This window comes from Mucor mucedo (genome assembly GCF_025094135.1).
Source record: "Mucor mucedo strain NRRL 3635 chromosome Unknown EV154scaffold_97, whole genome shotgun sequence".
Lineage (NCBI taxonomy): Eukaryota > Fungi > Mucoromycota > Mucoromycetes > Mucorales > Mucoraceae > Mucor > Mucor mucedo.
The window spans coordinates 105,127-125,807 of record NW_026252381.1 but is presented as its reverse complement, the minus strand read 5'-3'; the positions used below and the strand labels follow the sequence as shown (position 1 = coordinate 125,807).

Below are 20,681 nucleotides of genomic sequence, written 5' to 3'. Positions count from 1 at the left end.
TTTCATGCCATCACAGTGGTCTGTATCATACTCTTAAATATGTTTTTGATGGGCATATATCCTGATTTTCCTCAACATGATCCTCATCGATCCTGAACAGACTCTAAATATGCGTTCGAATCCACATCCTCCGTCCCAATTGTCCTCACTACATATTCTAAATCAGGAATGTCTTCAAATGTCTAAATCTGTGAAACCCTTTGTGTGTTTGAATTTTGAACGTCTATCTGTGGATCTCTCTTTTTACTGACAATTTTTAATCTCCTTGTGTAAACAATCGGTCATATTTTGTTCGTACAAGCCAAGCCTTCTTAGGTAATGAAAGGTGTATAGCGTTGTCCGTGTCTAAACAGTTATTTGACTTTTATCGTTGATTAAGAGAGTTGTATACAGATGGGTAAAAGCAGTAAAGCTTCTCCTTAACATGACTTAATTTTGATCCCAAGATAACATATTCCTCCTTGATATCTCGTTGTATTGAGAGGTTACGCTTCTTACGTTGTAAATAAAGTCAGAGAGAGTTTGTTTCCCGATCGTCCAAATGCAGTCTAATCATCCGATGAGTTCCACTTAACAACTTCCCAAATTTTAAAAAGCTGTGTTCTTTTGCTATACGATAGTAATTCACGTTGATTTGTACGATTCCTTAGTTTTAGTGGCACGTATAGAACAAATAAAGAGTTGATGATACAAAAGTATTTGAATAGAGTTAGTCCTTTAAGAAAAAAGCTAAGAAAAGACGACTAGGAGTTTTATGATTTGACTGAACAAAAAAATAAAAAAAATAAAAAATGCACGGAAATTCACTTTTAATGTGCGGGGGGAGCACGCAGGCACACAATCCGTGACTTCTTTTTTCAAAAATACACTCTCACGTTACTGTCCAGGTTTTTTTTTTTCTCCTTGGTTCTCATACTATTATTTTTTCACTCATTTGACTGTGCATTACCCTAACATAACCCTAACCCTAACTCGGGAAGCTGTTGATGATCTCAATGTCTTCCTTCCCGTTCTTATTGAGAGCAGGTTTTGTTTTGTTCTTACAATTCTTGTTGCTGTTCGACAATTCCTTATCAGGCTAACGTTCGTGCAAGCTCATTGATTGTTTCTGTTCGACAATGCCTTATCAGGCTAACGTTCGTGCAAGCTCACCCATTGTTGCTGGGCGATAAGTCTATATCAGGCTAACTATCGTGGTAAGCGCAATGATTACGGGATCTTCTTCCCGTTCTTAATGAGGGACAGACCAATTCTTGTTTTTGCTCGGCAATTCCTTATCAGGCCAACGTTCGAGCATGCGGGGCCCCCATCCCGTTCTTAGTGAGGGACAAGGTTTTGTTTTGTTCTGACAATTCTTGTTACTGTTCGACAATTCCTTATCAGGCCAACGTTCGTGCAAACTCACTAGTTGCGGGGTCTATTACTGGCTACTTCATACCCCTTCGACAATTCCTTATCAGGCCAACGTTCGTTGGGAGTCACTGTTTAGTTGGATCCAGCCGTTCTTTGTCACTTTCTTGCTGCAGGGTCCTCAGATCAGGGATGTAAAAGTCTCAGGACGGGAGATGAAAGTGGCGGTGATTGCATTCATTATAGTCCAATTGGGCTGAGTGTTGGGATGTAGACATTGAACCCGCCTTATCCTGTTAATAATACGTGTATGTTGTATATGCTGGTTCTTTGTTTGATCACGTTTGATTTGGGCATAGGGTATAAAATCGCTAGAGTGCTTTGGCGCGCGCCTTTTTCTGTGAGGTAAAACATAGTTCACAACATGCTATCCCCTGAGGTAGTCCAACTATACGTATAGGAGGGGTCAAGGCCCTTTACGCCGCCAAATCAGGTCTTCGCCCTGTAAAGGATGGATCTAAAAGATTTTTCTTTTAGTGAACTAAGAATTTGGCATCCTTGTCGTGACATAGGTCACTCAAAGTTTGTTGATATTTAAGACAAGCTTTTATCTCAATCATAATAAAATCATCTTTGACCCTCTAAATAATACTTTTATATATATGGCTGTTACATAACAAAAGTCCCACGACATCCTCATGTATATTGAGGCAAATTATTGGTGTAATTGGGTATGATAACGGGCACTATAATTGTATGTATCGAGCTCTTGAATTATAGTAAGTAAACGTAGAATAGTTCAGTTTTTACGATACCAATGTATAATATCCGCAAATTCAGTCAACGGGCAGCTACATCATCGTTTTGGTTTCGACAAGAGAAAAAAGTAAAGGTGTTGCATTTTATTGTGCTCGTATATAAAAGACGTTCCCCATTATTTTACTGTTCGTTTCCCCTCTTCTTTTATTATTTTAACATGTCTGTAGATAATCTGAATTATATTTCTATTTGGTATGATAAAACTGTGCGCGTATATTAATTCGACAACATCAGAATTCTATTTCTGTCCAGGATAGTATAGCTTACTTGAGGCAGTATTAAATGACAAATCCATGTACAGCAGAGATAATCAAAGCAACCGAATCCAAAAAAAGGGCTCTTAACCAATGGAAAAAGACTATAACACAAAAAAATACAGTTAAGAGTCTCGTATGAAAATCACTTCTAGGTGTTTATCAAACATCCTGGGAGGATTATGCTGGTTTGCTCAAAGATGGCCCAACTGCGCTTGCCGGTAATATAAAAAATGATACGTTCAGAACGTTCTCGACAGATACAAAGTTTACTGGAAATGTCAGAGAAGATTTGTTGATTAGAATGTTAAATACGTTTGTCAGGGTGAATAATGGTAATTTTTCATGATACAAATTGTATTTAGCGTTTAACCAACTTTAATTTCTGCTGTAGAAAACAATTCTCATGCTACTATGGTTTGCAATCAACTAAATGTTTATTGGATAGAGAGTCTGACGTAGGTCCGTGGTGGTGCTGATTCAGTATATCTCCCAGACTGTGTAGCGATTTATTTATAAATGGTAGAAACTTACAAATATATACGGTTGTGAGAATAAAAGGTCGTTGGTTCAATAAAAAAAAAAACGCTGTTGACTTCTTGATTTGGCTTTCACAATATATCCAATGAGGCAAAAATTGTGTTCTCATTTTTAAACATACTAGAAAGGGATATGGCACTTAATTACTTTCTGCAATTAAAGTCTTGCGGTTTGGTTTTTTATTATAACACTTCCCAGCTAAACGCTCAGCTCATGATGTACCATTTAACTAAAGTAAATGCTTATTGACCCGGGAAAGTCTGGATCGTAGCGTGTTGCCTTGTTGCGGATATCAGACACATCAGAATCGAGAATACACTTCTTTCTAAAATCCGTGATGAACCTGATGTCGCTAGATATCAAGGTAGTCAGATATACGAATCCGAGATTCATCATCAGGTAATATTCTTTTGCTTATGGTAGATTGGCCAATTTTTTGTCTTGAGAATGTTTAAAATGAAGGACCCCAATACAGAAGAATCCACTGCTCAATGGTATAGACATCCTGCATATCACTATACCTTATTTTATTGTGTCCTTTGTTATTATTATATCAATACCTCTTTGACAACTGCGATTCCAGTCTGTATAGAGAAGGGAGAAAGGTGAGTAATAATATAATTAAATGCTTGTTTATGTTTTTATATATTTTTTAAAAAACAGTGATTTAATGCAAAGACAACGCTGTCGATGAGTTTACTGTGGAATTGGGGTCATAGAAACGTGTTGCTTCTAGAGAATTCACTGGGATAAATACAAGCATTTTGCTAGCTACCGTTATTAAAAACTGAAAGGAAAAGATATTAATAAGGCGTCTTTGTTCATGACAATTTTTTTTCTTATACCAACCAGAGGGCTTTTAAGTCATTCTGTTGATGACCTGAAAAGATGTTAAGTATAATACAAAGTAGAATTCATTATTCATTATCCTTTAGTTTTAACAACCATGCAATTATCTAAATTCACTTATTTTGAAAAACAGTAAACATACTACGGTGTCCTTCAAGGTACAAATACCGAAGGAAATTTGAAGATGGAAAGATAGTATGGAAAATGAATCGGAAGAGGTTGACAGGTATAATTGAAAAAAAACCTATTATAATAGTAAAAGACAACTTGAAAAGGTAAACTTTGATAAAGCTCAATATTGAATGTCACACCAGGGCCAGCCGTAGTATGTATCCTATTTAATCGTCTGAGTTCAACTCCATTTCATTTATACCGCTTTTTAAAGCGTCCTTGTTGTATCAAGGATGAGACAGCAACATCGTTGCCATTGGATTCTTAAGATAGGTGTTTTTTTTACAGATGTATAATAATGACAACCATGCTAATTGAGGTTTATGACATGTTTGCCCCTGCAGAGAGTAAAGGATTCATCAAGATGAGATGTTATTACTGCCGCCATATCCAGTTTAAACGCATTCATACTCATAGTGAAAAGCTCAGTTTAGGTTGTATATCCAATATTGTCATCTCCCGCAGCGCATATCATCATCCCACTTTTAAAAAGGTGCGTGGGTAGTATTGTCTTCTCAAGTGGCAATCGACTTTAAGTTTACATGATTGTTAATCGATTATTCCCGATTTCATGTCATCCAGTGGTCCGTATAATCCTCTTGAATACATTTTGGATGAGCATATGTCCTGTTTTTTTCCAACTCAATCCTCATCATATTGATCTTGAACAGATTCTAATTATGCGTTCGAATCCACACCCTTCATCCCAATTATCGTCACTACATCTTTTAAATCATACATGTCTTCAAATGTCCAAAGTTGTGAAACCTTTGTGTATTTGAATTTCAGCGTCTATCTGTGGATCTCTCTTTTTGCTGGCAATTTCCTTATCTGAAGAATTGGTCATATTTTGTTCGTACAATCCAAGCCTTCTTAGGTAATGAAAGGTGTATAGCGTTGTCCGTGTCTAAACAGTTATTTGACTTTTATCGTTGATTAAGAGAGTTGTATACAGATGGGTAAAAGCAGTAAAGCTTCTCCTTAACATGACTTAATTTTGATCCCAAGATAACATATTCCTCCTTGATATCTCGTTGTATTGAGAGGTTACGCTTCTTACGTTGTAAATAAAGTCAGAGAGAGTTTGTTTCCCGATCGTCCAAATGCAGTCTAATCATCCGATGAGTTCCACTTAACAACTTCCCAAATTTTAAAAAGCTGTGTTCTTTTGCTATACGATAGTAATTCACGTTGATTTGTACGATTCCTTAGTTTTAGTGGCACGTATAGAACAAATAAAGAGTTGATGATACAAAAGTATTTGAATAGAGTTAGTCCTTTAAGAAAAAAGCTAAGAAAAGACGACTAGGAGTTTTATGATTTGACTGAACAAAAAAATAAAAAAAATAAAAAATGCAGCGCGAAATTTACTTTTAATGTGTGGGGGAGCGCGTAAGCACACAGTCCGTAACTTTTTTTAGTGTTAAAACTCAGAGCGAGTTTGCAATGATGAATTTCCACTGTGAAAAAAGGTCGACTTCGTCCTTTTTTCTTTTTCTTCGTACTCTATTGCACGCCTGAAGGGAAGTTTGTTAGCGTTTCTAATCATGCGTCTGCGAAGCGTTGTCGGCATTTTGATATGAAGGCAGTGTGAGCAACCGGGACTAGGCCAGTTTCGACTTGTTTGCATAGTCTACCAGACCTTGAGCCTGGAGGGCCGGTAGTAGGGGACCTTTTGGGGGTGAGGGGGAGTGGCCACCCTTTTTTCAATTATAATGAAAATGAAACAAATGCTTACTTCATGAAAATCCTAGTCTTTCTATTGGCTTAAATTTATTCTGATTTATTTATGAGCAACCCGAATGACCTATTGCTTTATTTGCTTGTTTGCCCATGAAGCCAACTTGTAGATCACATTAAATGGGCCTCACCAACACCAGCTAATTTTTCCTTTTTACAATCAAACACATAGACCTCAGTTTATTCGTGGGTTTAGTGAACATGGACTTGAAGACAATTTTCTTTCGCTTTATGGCATGCTCTGATTACAAAAAAAAAAGGTCTTTTTCTTTTCGTACTAAGCCTGGTTTTCTCAAATTACAACTTTCACTACCGGTATCTTAAAGACGTTTGACCTGAACCAAGTTATATTGCACTTTAAAACTAGCGAATTTCTGCTTCCTAATCGTAAAAATATATATACTCCCCTTTCGAAATCTACTTGATAAGGGTATTAGAGAAAGGGTAACTTCTTTCCGCTTTTCTACTAATGAGAGTTCTTTTTAGAAGTACACGTTATTTGAATTAACACCGTAGTTGAATATGATGTAGGGAAACACCGTATGACTAGCTTTATGCATTGAAGACTTTTTCTCCAAAGCTTTGACATACAACCAATATCTCTTCCCAACGAGGTTGACAAGGCTGGAGAAGTGTGTATAAGTTCTCTTCAAAGTCCTTCACTGTGATGGCACTTGAAAAGTAGCATTGTTGGGTAATCTTCAATGCTTAACGACCCTCTTCGAAACTATAAAGCGTAATGGTTACCTTCTCTGTTTACGGCTGGTCACGATAAATCAAGGCCTCAAAGGACGTTAGGCTAGGTCTAAAGTGTCCCCATTGCTGCTTTGTTCTTCTCATTTGAAATAAACTAAATTAAATTTGTCCCTTTACTCAACAACTGGTCTTTTTTCCTATAGCAATTCGTGAAACTTACTTATACTGGCGTCTTTGGTAAAAACAAGGTATATACACAACATCTGCATCTGTCTTTATGTTCTCCGACAGGCTCTAGTGATTCATCACCAGCTACAAATACGGGATATATCTATGTAAACATATTTCTATCTATACCTATCACCTCCTTGATAAGAGGTCAGGCTTGTTCTAAATGTATTTACGCTAACAAACAGGATGTCTTCAGTAGCATTGGATGGACTACCTACTTTAGAGCTGTCATTTTTTTTAAAAAAAAAATAAAGGCGTATGCAAAAAAGCTGTAACAAGAGTATGAGAACTCTGCTAACAACAGAACAAGAAAGTAAATGAACCTGAAAAGAAAAAAAAAAAGAGAGAATCACGGCTTATAATAATAACTTCATGGAAAACGTAATCGACACAGCTGACAGGCATGGTAGAAAAGGATTTTTATGATTAGGGATAATTAATTCTGGATCCTATCAACAAGTGTGGGTATCATGATCCTTTACTCCGCTATTAAAGCACGCTAGTCTAAAAATGAAGAGATATATCATGAAAAATCCACTTGTCAAACCAAATACTTTAATATCTCGACTTTCTGTAGCTTGTGTATCACTTACTACTCAGTATTGCCCTGGTTGAGTTACACACGTTAAGGCCTTCTCGGATAGACGTATCATTAGAAAACTAGACATAGGTATATCCTTTCCTCCAAATTAAAAATCAGTCTGTCCTAAAAAAGAGTTATCCGTCTCAACTTCGTACCAGAAAAAAAAGTGCCTAATATATACAAATCATACGAGAAAAAAGCAAAAAATTAATTGCAACAAAAAAAAAAATCCACCGTGCCAATTAGGACTAAAGTTCTGTACTGTTCCCAATAGCCTACAAAGTGAAAAATGTAACAATGTACAAAATACTTTCAGCGGGATAAATCAATTTTTTTTTTTTAATTTTTTATTTTTTTTATTTTTAAATGTCAAGATGAAAAAGTCACTTTTTTTCGCTCTTCCTTTGTTTGTAATATAATAACCGACATAGTGGTAAAAATTCAGTGATTAGAGCCTGAATATTTATCATGGATTTAAATACGATACCAGCAACACAACATTACGATGCCGGCTTCGTCACTCTCAGTTATATCGTTTCAGTAATCGGATCAATGACTGCATTGGAACTGCTTCAAAGAAGAACTCACATTCGCGGATACTATAATTGGTGAGGCGGAAACCCAGTTTTTCGATGAAAAAAACAACAGAAACTAACATCATTTTTAAGGTTTTTACTTTTTGCTTCGGCTGTTGCGATGGGCGGTGTGGGCATATGGTCCATGCACTTTATTGGCAACAATAGTCTGACGATTAGAATGGCAACGGGGAAAGAATATTATTTAACATATGCTCCCGGATTCACATTTGCTAGCTTATTCGTTGCTATCGGTGCCATGTTTTTAGCTTTTGCATTTGTCGGCATTACAGAGGAAGCAAAAGTGAGAAGAATCATTCCTAGTGGAACTGTTGCTGGGGTAAAAAAAAATGATGATTACTGCTTTATTGACATAATATTAACGAATTTCTGTACCATAGTTTGGTATTGTCTCCATGCATTATCTCGGTTAGTAGAATATTTGGTGCATTTTCGATCAATTACTAATATTTGTAGAACAGGTCAAGTGGCAGTCAATTTTTTCATTTTAAAGAACATCTTTTCAATAATGATCGCTGCTATTGTTATTGCCGTATTTGCAGTCAACGTAGCCTTATTCGTGTTTTTTAAACTACGCGAACAATGGGAGAACCAATGGTATAAACGACTTGCTTGTGCAATGTTACTGGGTGGTGCTGCCTGTGGTACGGATGCATTTCTATCAATTTAAAATTATTATTGGCTAATCGGTAACATGTGGCTGCATTAGGAATGCATTACACAGCGCTTTTAGGTACACTGTATTATCCCGGAATTACAGACTCAGGTCCACCTAAACCCTTAATGGGAACTTCAGCACTAATTGGTATGATTGCCGGTATTGTCATAACAACTTGTATAGTTTTGTTCATCATTGGCGCCAGAGCATCTATTCAAAACAGCACGTCGTTATTTCAGTCAAATAAATCTCAAAAGAGACTGATTTTGGATACAGTTTTTTTCGATACCAACGGAAGAATTCTAGTCGGTGTCGATGGTATTGTTCCAATGAAAGAAATTTTAAATGAAATCCCAGAAGACGTAAAGTTTATGATTTCTTGTGTTACATTACAAAAGATATTTACAGACTAATTTAGGAAACGCACGAAACCTTCTCTACAAGCCATCCACTTTTCACTCGATTGTTTGAAACCACGATTCAATGGGCTAAATCGAGAAACAGCAGTGACGAAGTCTATGATGCAAATCTTAATTATCAATCCTCTGACGATATTTACAACGTGGCAGATACTTCTTTTTAAGGGCAGCTAATCAACTAGTAACTGAGCTTCGATTTACCAAGCTCGCGGATCTGGGTCATTTATTCGATTCTGTTTTGACTGCGAACACCATTCGCACGAGAAGTATATTCTCAAATGATTCAAAGAAACGCGAAACACGAAGAGACTCCAGTACATCATCTGTTTTATTGACGAATTTAACTTCGAAGAAAAACATTTTCTCGAAAAAGAAGAATAAACAGCCAGTTAGTAGACCAGAGTCAGTTATGTCACAAGTAGGCGATGCAACTGTTATTGATATTTTCAACAACCCTGTATCGAATGCTTTAGTAATTACTCGCAACTTGTCTGTTCGTGATTCAGATTCGGAAGATAGACATATATTTTTGGTCAAGAAAATCGAGTCTAACAAAGATTTAGTTAATCTTTTGTCGATCGGATTTCGATTCGCCGAACCTATTTTTATTTCTAAAACAATGGGCGAAAGACTTAAAGTGCCGTCAGATTACATGTTAAATTATTTCAAGGATATGCTTCAAATGACAGAAACTGCATCCGTATTGTATAAGCCTGTCAAGCCACTTGGCCATGAATATTATACATCTCCCGCCCAACAAAGAGAAAAGCACGAAAATGATCTGCGAGGTGGTGTCTTTGTGGGTATATTCAGTCTTATTGAAGATGACGATATGCCTTACCTTATTGTCAACAAGGAGACCCGTTACCGATTTCCTATGGTTCAACTGAATCTCCAAAACGGCACCACTGAACTTTCGAGAGCAGAGAAATCAGCTATTCTTAGTCTTAGTGGGCAATCATTATCCAGCATTAGTTCCATTACTGCAACAAATTCGCGCAACCGTCAACGAAGAAGTTCCACCACATTATATACTGATACTTCCCCAAATCAAAGTGTTGGCTCAGGAAATACATTGATCAATATCAAGTATAACAATGATGATAGTGATTTTTATAGTTATGGAGCTGAATCAAGCACTTCGATTGTTAAAAATACGGATGTAAAGACAGAACAATTTATGGAAGCCTTAGAAGCTGCAGCCGTATCACTTATCGGCATGTCAAGTTATGGAAAACCGTTGGCGGCGTCTGCAAAACTTTATGGCGATATCATTGATATTCCTGCTTTCTCCTTAAGACCTGGACCATGTCAACTTATCATCTTTAAATCTCACATCACCACACCTGGAACTCGATTTGCGATTAACTCAACACTCACAGAATCTATCAAATGTGTCCCTTTTCCTATCTATCGTAGCTATGCATACCATATTACGGATGTAGCCGTCAAAAAATACAGAGACGAAACCAATCGACATAGAACGCCTACCAATTGTCTTATAGATCAACGGGTGTATCAAAACACAGCGGGACAAAATAACAATTTGATTGAGGAGAACCCGAGATCGTCTTTTGATGAAAACAATCTCGATCTTCAAGAAGAAGGATCAACCGCACTTGCAACTATTATACCAGCGCCTAAAGGAGAAGTATCTCCAATGGAACAAGCAGCCCAATTACAGTCATTATCATCTTTACCTCCTCCACCACGCATGAAGAGAACTAAGTTAACATACCCAACTGGCATTGCATCACTCAACAATAATTTCTTTACAAAAGATCTGGTACCCAACATGATCAAAGGTGTAAATGTTTCATCATTGGATCCTGGCAATTCAAGTGCTGAATCGTCAGCTCTGCTAAATCTGTTACCTGCAACCGCAAGATTTTGGTGGCTTAATAATATGTACGAAGAGACACGTAGCTCAACCGATTAAATTACTATCTTTTGGTTAGAACTTCCGTAATTCATAATGTAAAGAGAGAGAAAAAACACCCAAAACCAAATCACTTTTCATACATTCTAATTCATTTTAATCATAATACAACTGTAATAATATAATAAATAATTCATCATAATTCGACAACAGAGTACAGATTTATTTTAAATTTTAATATTTGGCACCAAGATTGGGAATGACGACAAAACCGATAGTAGGGAAATGAATAAGTGTAGTGGTGTTATAAGTGGCGTCCTTGTAAGCTACGACAGTTTCATCAATAGTACTTCTGATTAAAGTTCCTGGGACAGGAATTTTACCGGTATCCAAAGGAGTAACAAACACTTGTTGACCTAATTCAATAGGGAGAACAGATGAATGAACCTTGAAGTTGGCTTCGATTTCGGTATCTTGGTGACGCTTTAAGACCTCAATAGCTTCTTCCTCAGAAATAACAGACATTGTCTCTGTTCTATCCCAGCTCACGGTACCCAACAGCTTTTGCATATGGTTGAAAAGAGATTTGAAATTGGTTTGAACGAATTTTTCTCCAGCAAGGTTAAGAGTAAAAAAGGTGGACATGGCCAAACTAATATCAGCAAGAGAGGGAGTCTCGGTATCTAATAACCAGTTTTTGGAACCAAGAGTTTGTTCGGCAAGAGCAAATTCACCTTGGAGAGTAGCCTTCATAAAGGGGGCACCGCCAGCAAGAGTCTTACGATCAAGCTTACGGCCTGCAAGAGCTTCACGATCTGCCAAAAATGCATCATCCAAATCCTTTACGGGTAACTGAGACACGATGTTATTGAAAAGTGTGTTATCCATCCACATGGTCAAAGCTCTAGCAGCACCCTCGGATGATTCGTTACTGTTCTTGATTTTAGGGTATAAACTAGGTTCAGGGAAACTATAAATAGAACGTTAGAATATATATTTTTTTTTTTAAAAAAAAAAGCATGCCGGACTTGCTTACAGTTTTTCAAGAGCAAGGAAAATCGCTTTGGAATCGCAGTAAACGTGGTTACCGATTTGCAAAATAGGGGTCTTTCTGTAGCCACCGTCCAGAGGTCTACGCTTTTGACGAGGTTCGAGCATAGGGATCAAAACGGTCTTATATTCGACCTTTTTGTAATTCAATACCCATGCGACCTTTTGAGCAAAAGGGGAATGGGGATACCAATGCTATGAAATGGCGTTTTCGAAAAGTTAATTACCGCAATGTACACACTTTTTTTCTTTTTTAAATTATACCAAAATAATATCTTGAATGTCTGACATGTTTGGGAGAGAGGAAAAGAGATGATACGACCAGATTATTTGGACGATCGATTTGAATTTATAACGCTGCCTTTCAAACGAAGAACTTAAAAAAGGCAAATTACGCAAGCATGAATTAGAGGACTTCAAACAAATCCGAGCATTTACCAAAAAAGTTTCACACGATTTGTAATGAATATGCAAGTTTTAATTTGAGCAGTCATGCACGTTTGTTTTACCTGGTTTAACATTTGTAAATTTTCGCAAGTCTGTTTATGACAAGAGCCATCATTGTATTTATGTTACCTCCTCAAACTTTGAGCTTTACAATTAGTAAACTACCGTCGGACCTTTTGTTTTTTGTCTGTCATACTCATGGCAGTAGTATTTGTTAGACAATCATTTGGATATGACATACTTATTCAGTTTATTTTAACTAAATAGAGAGTCACCATACAAATCGCTTTGAGATAGGTTATCATCATACTGGATGGAGATGATTGTGTAACATAACCGGGAATTTCATTGCGCACAGCTTTTTGCTCGTTTTGCAGTGATCAAACGAGTGATTATGCCGAAACAGTTTGGGTGCAGATATTGTTTAACTATGGGTTATTTGTGCAGGTGTATATAGACAGCTATACAAAGAGTATAATGGGTGAGGGATTAATCACTACTTATACAATGGGCTTAAAATGACCGTCACTGTCATTAGAACAAAAGCTTCTGTGATTTAGACCTGGTATACAGTCTTAACTACAGCCAGTCAAATGCAAACCAATTATCAATCGCATTGAACTAATTGACAATTTTAAATATATTTTTATCTTTTTTTGAATGAATATACATTTTATTTATAGTATTTGGAAATTAATACCAAAATAAAACACCATTATTCCAAGAGAAAGGGCCGTCGACTGGAAACGTTATTAGGAACTAACAACTTTTTGATCAAAAGATGGTTTGGCTATAAGTATGATACATCTAACCCAGTTATTTATACTTCTTACATTTATCTACCCTGGCGTGGAAATCCACCCTTAGAGGCTTCTTGATTTCTAGAAGCCGCATCTTTTTTCGCAGCTTCGGCTGCAGCTTCAACTCTGGCAGCTCTGTTAGCTGCTTGCTCCTCTGAAATACTAGATTTGGAAGGCTTCTGACCGTGCGCGTTAGTGTTCATATCTTTTTAAGTAAAGGTGTAATAAGATAATATTTCTGTCTGAATAAAAATATTATACTGCTTTTATAGCCATCGCGTTTTGTTGTTTAATTATTTAGTCTGACCACATCCATATTATAGACAATGGCAATGTCTTGTTGGAGGATTGTCAATAGGGCTAATTATGACGTAGTTCTTTATGTGGGTGCTTAATAATATAAGCGCTGTGCTGTTAGCAACAAAAGATAAAATTTAACAATATTCTTTCGCGAAATCATTTTTGTAATCGAAAATGGGTCACCAATACAGAAATGTAATGGTGATGGGCTAAATTCTCTCTTCTTTTTCTCTGCTTGAAGTTTCTCATATTGCTTAACATAAACGAAGAATAAAATTTTGACAGTGAGACAGTACTTGTGATGATACAATCATATATGGACTGGGAAGAAATTGCAGCAGTAAATGCAGCACAAAAACAAGCTGAGAGGAAGACTAAACCTTACTCCAAGGAACCCATTCTTGATGTAGTGAAAAAGTAAATGGAAGCATACATTACCAAGAACAAAGCAAATGTAGTCAGTTTGATCAATTTGTTGCAAGAGTTTGAGAATATGTCTATCAGTGAAGCCGGTAGAAAGGTTAGGCTCTCCAAGTCAACAGCTATTTGTAAAGTTAAGCAGTGCAATCAAATGACAAGCGAAATAGCTGAAAAGGGGCTCCTTGATTCTATCGCAATCAAAGGATGAAAGGGATGATCCAAAATACTCAAAGACGAATATACTGTATTCATCTTTGAGCTGCTGAATAATGAGCCAACATTAGCAGTTAAAGATGTTATAGACCACCTGTTAAAAGAATAGAGATATACAGATCACCCTCAGATCAGTGGATAATCACATAACGAAGAAGTGTTGACTAGCCTACACGAATGAAACTGTTACCGAAAAAACGAGATACAGCAACATATTGGGTTAGCCAGAACATTGACTTTATGAACGAATGTGTATCCTTGGATGAAGCTGGTTTTAAAAGGAGTGGGCATCGCTCATATAGGTATTCTGAGGCTGGAACACCTGAGAATGTCTACACATACGTCTTTATTTTTTCTACGGACTTTTACGTTTTGCGTAATTTGTTTCTCTTTTATTTTCTACGTACTTTTTTATGCGCCTGTTTTTTTTTGCGTCTATGGATACTCCTGTTTTCAAGTATGTGAAGGCTCAAACATATGGATGATTAAATAGACAATTAAATCATCGTAGCATAAGCCAGCTCTTGTTTATCAGTTTACAAATAAAACTCGTTCACACGATCTTCTGATTAAATAAACAATTGAATCATCCTGATTGATTTTTCGGTTGATTCCAAAAAACAAAAAAAAAAACAAAAAAATGCTGTTTTGACATTTTTCGAATGACAATTCGTTGACTTTTACCGCGAAGAGAAAGATAAAGATATGGATTGGAACAAATGCTTCGAACTTGCAAAAGAAAAAGATCAATTTAAAAAGTATACCAAGATGGATAGTGCAAAAGCAGCCTACTTTCATGCCGAAAAATGAATAAAAAATATTTGGTTTTCCATCGTTCTTATTTCTGTCGTCCCCATTGTCGTAACGGACTCTTTTACCTCTTTTGCTTTTGTTCTGTTACCGCTGGGCTTTTATGAGGTGACGGATTTTGTTACCACCAAGCTATTATGTACATTGTTTTATAAAATATGTGTTATCTATACAGAATGTGTTTTTTTATAAAAAAAGAGTTCTTTTGTACTTTTTTCTTAGTTACTTTGGGCTACACGCTTTGATATTGTTTACACGACTGGCCCGAGACATACATATATACTGTCGACTATGTCCTGATCTGTGCTAGAGATTGGCCCAACTTTTATTATATCAACAAGATTTTATTTTTTTTAAGGAGGTTTATCTAAAGAAATAAGCATATTTATAAATGGAAAGGGGTGAATTGGAACATAAGTCTAAGTTAAGACATGAGATAAAAGAATAATATTAAATGTTTGCGATGTTTACTTCTGAATTCGAATAGGAACACCAGCAATATCTACTAAAATATTAATACCCAAAAGCCGATTCACCTGTTTTAATTAAACTCACGTCCAACGATATAACTTGATGAACTGCTTTCAATACTATCTTCTGAGACGCTGCTGCGGCGAGAGATACTAGCTTTAGTTATTCTATCGGCACTGCGCGTTTCTTTATATGTGTTAGCAACTCTAACTTTCCTTTCAGCTTGGATTGTGGTAAGGATCGCATCATCTTCAAGGACTGCTTTGGCAGCACTGGTGCAATAATTAACCCTATCATACTTGGCTGATTTGGCAGTGTTGATTTTACGCCATGACTTGGTCTTTGAAAAACTTGAGCCCATATATCGATAAAAAAAAAAGTTGGTGAAATCTAAAAATTGAAAGGCATAAATTATAGAGAATAAATAATACTCTAAATGCCCATTGTCAGGCTTACACTACTCGTAAGATAATGACCGCTCATAAGACCATTGCTTTTTATCACTGCCATGGTCCAAAATGATCAATCATCTTGTGATGTTTGAAGTGTATGTGTGCGTCTGTGCGGGCAGGGGAAGGGGGATGACTATTTAGGTCGATTATGAGGGATTTCATTTTGATGAAACTTGTAAGAGACACTTCTTTTGACTAGACTGCTGTATATTCCGAGAAACTCGTAAGTTTCTTTTGTTCTTTCAAAAACAAATATTTTTTCGTCAAAGAAAACGGGGTTTTCACCTATTTGTCTGTTTCACTTTACCAATAAATGCACATAGATGTACGAATGATATACACTGCATTCTTTTTTTTTTTTTTTTTTTTTTTTTTTTTACATCTACATACATAACTTGATCAATTACTGTCATTGCTTCATAAGCTCAAACAATAACCCACACAAATGAATAAGTTCTTTAAATTATACCATAATGTTAACCATCGCTATAACAAGCTTCTCTTCACTTTGTGTTTATGTTAGGGAAATAAAACCAATCCTTGCGAAACAATTAAAAAAAAATTGTGTTTACTTATTTTCTAATGACTTTATTTTGTGTATGCTTTTGGTTGGTGTTGCTGCTGATAGTTTTAGTAGTAAGCAGGAGGGGTGGCAAGAGGTACAAGTGCCACGCTGTTTAAATTCAACAATCTTCTAAATGACGATACATTCTGAGTGAACCTTTCTCTGTCCTTTGGTGACAATGTCCATCCGACGCCATCCAATAAATTGTTCAACGACTAAAAATAATTTATATAAGCATTCTCATCCGCCCACCCTTTTCTTAAAGAAAAAAAAACTTACGGTAGTAACAAATGGTCTTCTTTCGGGGAGCTGTTGATCAATGACAGCACTTGTATATTTGATGGCATATTCTCTTTGAAGTATCATCAATGCGTACAATGGTCGAGATAAAGACCATTGATCGCTATTATCATCAAACAAAACCAAACCAAACACAGTTGATAACAGAGTAGGTAATGTCTGTTGATATTGGCGGAAATAGCTCATGATCCAATGAGTACCCGAAATTTGGTTAGAAGGAGAAACAACAGAAGATCTTCTTCGGGACAGTTGATCACTTGAGCTGGAACTAGCTTCTCTTTCTGCCTTTTCTGTCTCCTTGATTACGTAACTACAAATGTTATAGATGGATGAACATGCATGGGCACGAATCAAGCTATCACTAGATTCGACACCTTGCTCACAAGCTTGCATAAGGTACAAGAACGCATCAGGAGAAATACTAGGCATAGCCATGAGCTGTTCACGAGATAATTCGTCTAACAAGTGGAAAAATGATAATGACAATTTGGGAAAGCTCTATAAAAAACATTAGAACAAGAGTATGCTTCGAAGAAAAGAAAAATAATACTTGCCAGGAGATCATCAATAGGGATATCAAGCATGAGTTGAATAATCATATCAAGTGCTTCATTGATGGCTTTATCTTGGTACAACCAAAGAACACCAAAATTGATGTATCGGCCACCTAAACATTTTGACATGATACTGAAGCATTGGGAAATTCCCTTGTACTTATACTCGTACTTTTGGTTGTCGTCTACAATTTGCTGCTTGAGAATTTGATGACCAAATGAGCAAACGATTTGACTGGCATCTCTAAACATTAAGATACCATTGGCAGAAGAAACCTCAAACCCAAGTCTTTGACTCTTATTATGTACAAACTCCGAGTAAAACGTGAGTAAAGAGTTGACAATGGGATCGGGCGACCAAGCTTCGACAGCACGCAAGAGGATGGATGAATATTCGGAATAAAACCAATCAAAAAATAATACAAAATGACGACGTGTTTGCATAGGAGAGATAAATCCACACAAGTCTACAAAAACATCACGCAAGGCCCGCTATTTTGGATAAATTTAGTTTCATCAAATAACCGTGCTAAAAAAAAAAGAAGGGAAACTTACTCTAGTAGTTTCTTGTCTAAACGCCTCTACGCTATCTAACGGACCTAAATTACTAATACGCATATCAAAGGGTTTCATAAATTCGTAAAAGGTTCTTTCATCCACATTATCGTCTGCAAACAAAAGTTTACAGAGAACTTGAAAGTACAATATTCTGTTTTCGCTTTGCTTTTCGTTTTGACAGAATGCAAATTGACTTGCCATATGATTTTGAAGAATTAATCGAGTCGTTTCAATCTTGCGAAGATTCTTCGATGCACCGTAACCGGTGGCTAATTCATTGAAAAGCTCCAAAGTGCGGCGAATGAGTTGTTCATTATTGGCCCAATATTGCAGGTTGGAAACACTAACGAAACAAGTTAGACAATTTAAAGTTTGAACAAAACAAAACAAAAAAGCTGCCATGAATCCCTTACATTTTACGCATGATTACATCCAACATGAGAACTTGATCGCTGATACCAAACACGGTTGATAACTTGGAATAAATCTAACAAATCCTTGTTATCATCCCGTATGTCATTTATATTTCCCGAAAATGTGCACTTACATCTCTACCATTGGATTCGCTCATGTAAGACTTTTTAAATTGCTGGAAGAAATAAATGAATGCCAAATCAAGCTTTTCATTCATAAATGTAGTGCCGTGCTGATTTTGCAAAGACTGCTGAACATCCATGAGTTGAAGTACTTTGGTGGTAATTTCACTATCAATTCTATCCAAATCCTCTGAATTTAAAAAGGCCGATCGGTTGCCAACAAATGACGCCATAATATAAACAAGCCAAGCAAATTTCGTTTCAATGATTTCCAAAGCTTCTCTGAAACTCTCCGGCGTACTAGCTTGTGTAATCAAATTCTGATATTCGATAGTAATGGGATCAAATAAGTTGAGCAGAGCGGTACTGGAGGCTTCGTATTTACAATGAGCAATCTGACCAAGCATATTGAGGGTCTCAATGATGGATTCTTCATTCTCTAAAGGATCATCTAATCCTTCATCAATACGAACAGGGACTGAGTCAATAGACGTGGAAATGTAAGAACGAGTCAACTAAAAAAAAATTGTAAGTTCATGCAATACAGAGACGTATATATGCAAATATATTATACCTCAATGGTAATGTTTCCCAATTTCTCAACTGCGGCTTCACCCAATTGCTGATAATAGGTCATACTTTGAACAATACGTGCCCAAAAGCCCAAGACATACATACTTGTATTGGGTGCAAATTTCCATGATTGGAATGCCTTGAGGGAGAAATCGGCAATCAATTCAATCCAATCCAAATATCCAGGCTTTTCGACCATTTCATTCAAAGGAACGGTGGCACGGAAACGGTACAGGAGTCTGCAGAATTCATTATAGTTGTCTGTATCATTTAACCCCTGTGACGTCAAAATGATTTCTCGGATACCGTGCATCACCTTGACAACAAACTTGGAGCGTTCTTCTCCATCATTAAACAATGTTTTACGAACAGATGCAATCAGAACCATACACTCCATGACTTTGGATGAATGAGGTGGAGGAAATTCGGCATATGCTTTAAAGAATACGTTTAAAAATTCGGGTTTTTCAAATAAAGCTCTCCAAGATCCGGGGATCTAGTCCATTCGATGATACATTAGCATGAGAATATATATAAAAAAAATGACTTCATCCCATTTCTACCTGAATAATTCCGATATCTTCTCCGGATTCATCGACGCTCGTTCCGTTAAAGTCATAAGATAAACACTTTACCAACAAGTTCAAAGTCGCTTCCTGTAATCGCTGTTCTTGGTTTGCTATTGGTGGGATGTAAAATTTAGTGGTTCAGTCAGATAAAAAGAAAGAATGGTAACGTACGACTAGTGAAAACAATCCCGTGTTGCACTAATTCTTCCAACGTGTTGAATCCAGTTTCGCATACATCTAGTAACTGGTTATCACGGAATTCACCAGCTAAAAAAAACAAGAAACATTAACATCTTGCATTTAACGAGTTGAGAATCATCTTCTTACCTGCTTTTCTAAACTTTGATGCACTTCTTGCAAAACTAGGTGGATTGATGTCCTGCACCATGATGGACAGTATTTGAAGACCTACAATACGATGATCGACGGAAGCCTATAAATTAAATTAGATGTGCTACAGTTATGCAATTTTTTTTTTTTTTTTTTTTTTTTTTTTACTTGGATAAATTGTAAAATGTCTTTATGGACATCTTTATATTGCTCCACGTCGGCCCAGCCTAATAAAGTAATTGCTGCTAAAACGCCCGCCAATTGTGTAATAATAAAAGGCATCAAATCAGGATGCATAAACGCGTACTCCAAAAGAAAGGAGCCTAGAATAAGCAGCGTTAAGGCACAATTCAATAAAACTGGGTGAAAATGACAATCTTACGCAATCCAATTTTAGATTCCTGGCTAAACAGAGCAAATTGAGCTTGTACTAATTGCTTTAGTCTGGACAATGCAAATGTTTGGACGTAGGGACTTGGTGAAGACTCTAGCAAAACACGAAGAGCTGAGGCGGTATCTGTTGGGGAATTAATGGCAAACGACGGCTGATTCTCCATGCCGGGTGGAGGTAAACCATTGGATTCTGTAAAGGTAGGAAACGAATGTTCAAGAATTTTCTGTACTTGATTACGTTCTTCTGGTGACTTGGGGTTATACAATTCTTCACATAAAGACGCGAAGTAAGCCGTTCTTTCGTCTCCTTGTGACATTCTGACTGCTAAAAAAAATCTTGGAGGTTGGTGAAGAGGAAGGAATAATAATAAAAAAAAAAACTAGTCGGCCTTGCTATTTTATAAAGCGTATTTATGCGGAGCTGATCGCAATCACTTTTTTCTCTCGCCAAAGTCACAAAAGCCTATTCTTCTTTCTGACTGCTCCTAATGACTGATTTATAGGTGAGGGGATGACTTTTGTTCGCAGACTTTGAAGATGCTTTGATTGTTTTGA

The 20,681-nt window shown here is 36.6% G+C and overlaps 4 protein-coding genes across 4 annotated transcripts; 2 read left to right on the top strand and 2 right to left on the bottom strand.

Annotated features, from left to right (window-relative positions):
• Positions 1-1,831: 1,831 nt before the first annotated feature.
• On the top strand, positions 1,832-3,657 carry EV154DRAFT_554329 (uncharacterized protein; the record flags this gene model as incomplete). Its single annotated transcript, XM_051605180.1, has 7 exons — positions 1,832-2,081; positions 2,117-2,129; positions 2,579-2,758; positions 2,818-2,881; positions 3,260-3,362; positions 3,387-3,568; positions 3,627-3,657. The coding sequence occupies exons 1-7, from the start codon at positions 2,049-2,051 to the stop codon at positions 3,655-3,657; spliced, it is 606 nt and encodes a 201-aa protein (XP_051454284.1). The 5' UTR covers positions 1,832-2,048.
• Positions 3,658-7,648: 3,991 nt separating this feature from the next.
• On the top strand, positions 7,649-10,845 carry EV154DRAFT_605303 (uncharacterized protein; the record flags this gene model as incomplete). The annotated part of the gene is made up of 7 exons (XM_051607462.1): positions 7,649-7,841; positions 7,902-8,148; positions 8,210-8,237; positions 8,291-8,473; positions 8,539-8,849; positions 8,906-9,049; positions 9,112-10,845. The coding sequence occupies exons 1-7, from the start codon at positions 7,702-7,704 to the stop codon at positions 10,843-10,845; spliced, it is 2,787 nt and encodes a 928-aa protein (XP_051454283.1). The 5' UTR covers positions 7,649-7,701.
• A 174-nt stretch (positions 10,846-11,019) lies between these two features.
• Positions 11,020-12,126, bottom strand: EV154DRAFT_567068 (thioredoxin-like protein; the record flags this gene model as incomplete). The annotated part of the gene is made up of 3 exons (XM_051605993.1): positions 11,020-11,755; positions 11,822-12,030; positions 12,100-12,126. The coding sequence occupies 3 exons, from the start codon at positions 12,124-12,126 to the stop codon at positions 11,020-11,022; spliced, it is 972 nt and encodes a 323-aa protein (XP_051454282.1).
• A 4,121-nt stretch (positions 12,127-16,247) lies between these two features.
• EV154DRAFT_545190 (armadillo-type protein) lies at positions 16,248-20,503 on the bottom strand. Its single transcript, XM_051604640.1, has 12 exons — positions 20,116-20,503; positions 19,902-20,056; positions 19,731-19,836; positions 19,575-19,670; positions 19,398-19,513; positions 18,836-19,330; positions 18,273-18,776; positions 18,139-18,212; positions 17,723-18,068; positions 17,168-17,659; positions 16,593-17,111; positions 16,248-16,528 (listed from the first exon to the last, which is right to left on the bottom strand). Exons 1-12 carry the CDS (start codon positions 20,441-20,443, stop codon positions 16,379-16,381), a joined length of 3,381 nt encoding a protein of 1,126 aa, XP_051454281.1. The 5' UTR covers positions 20,444-20,503; the 3' UTR covers positions 16,248-16,378.
• Positions 20,504-20,681: the final 178 nt, after the last annotated feature.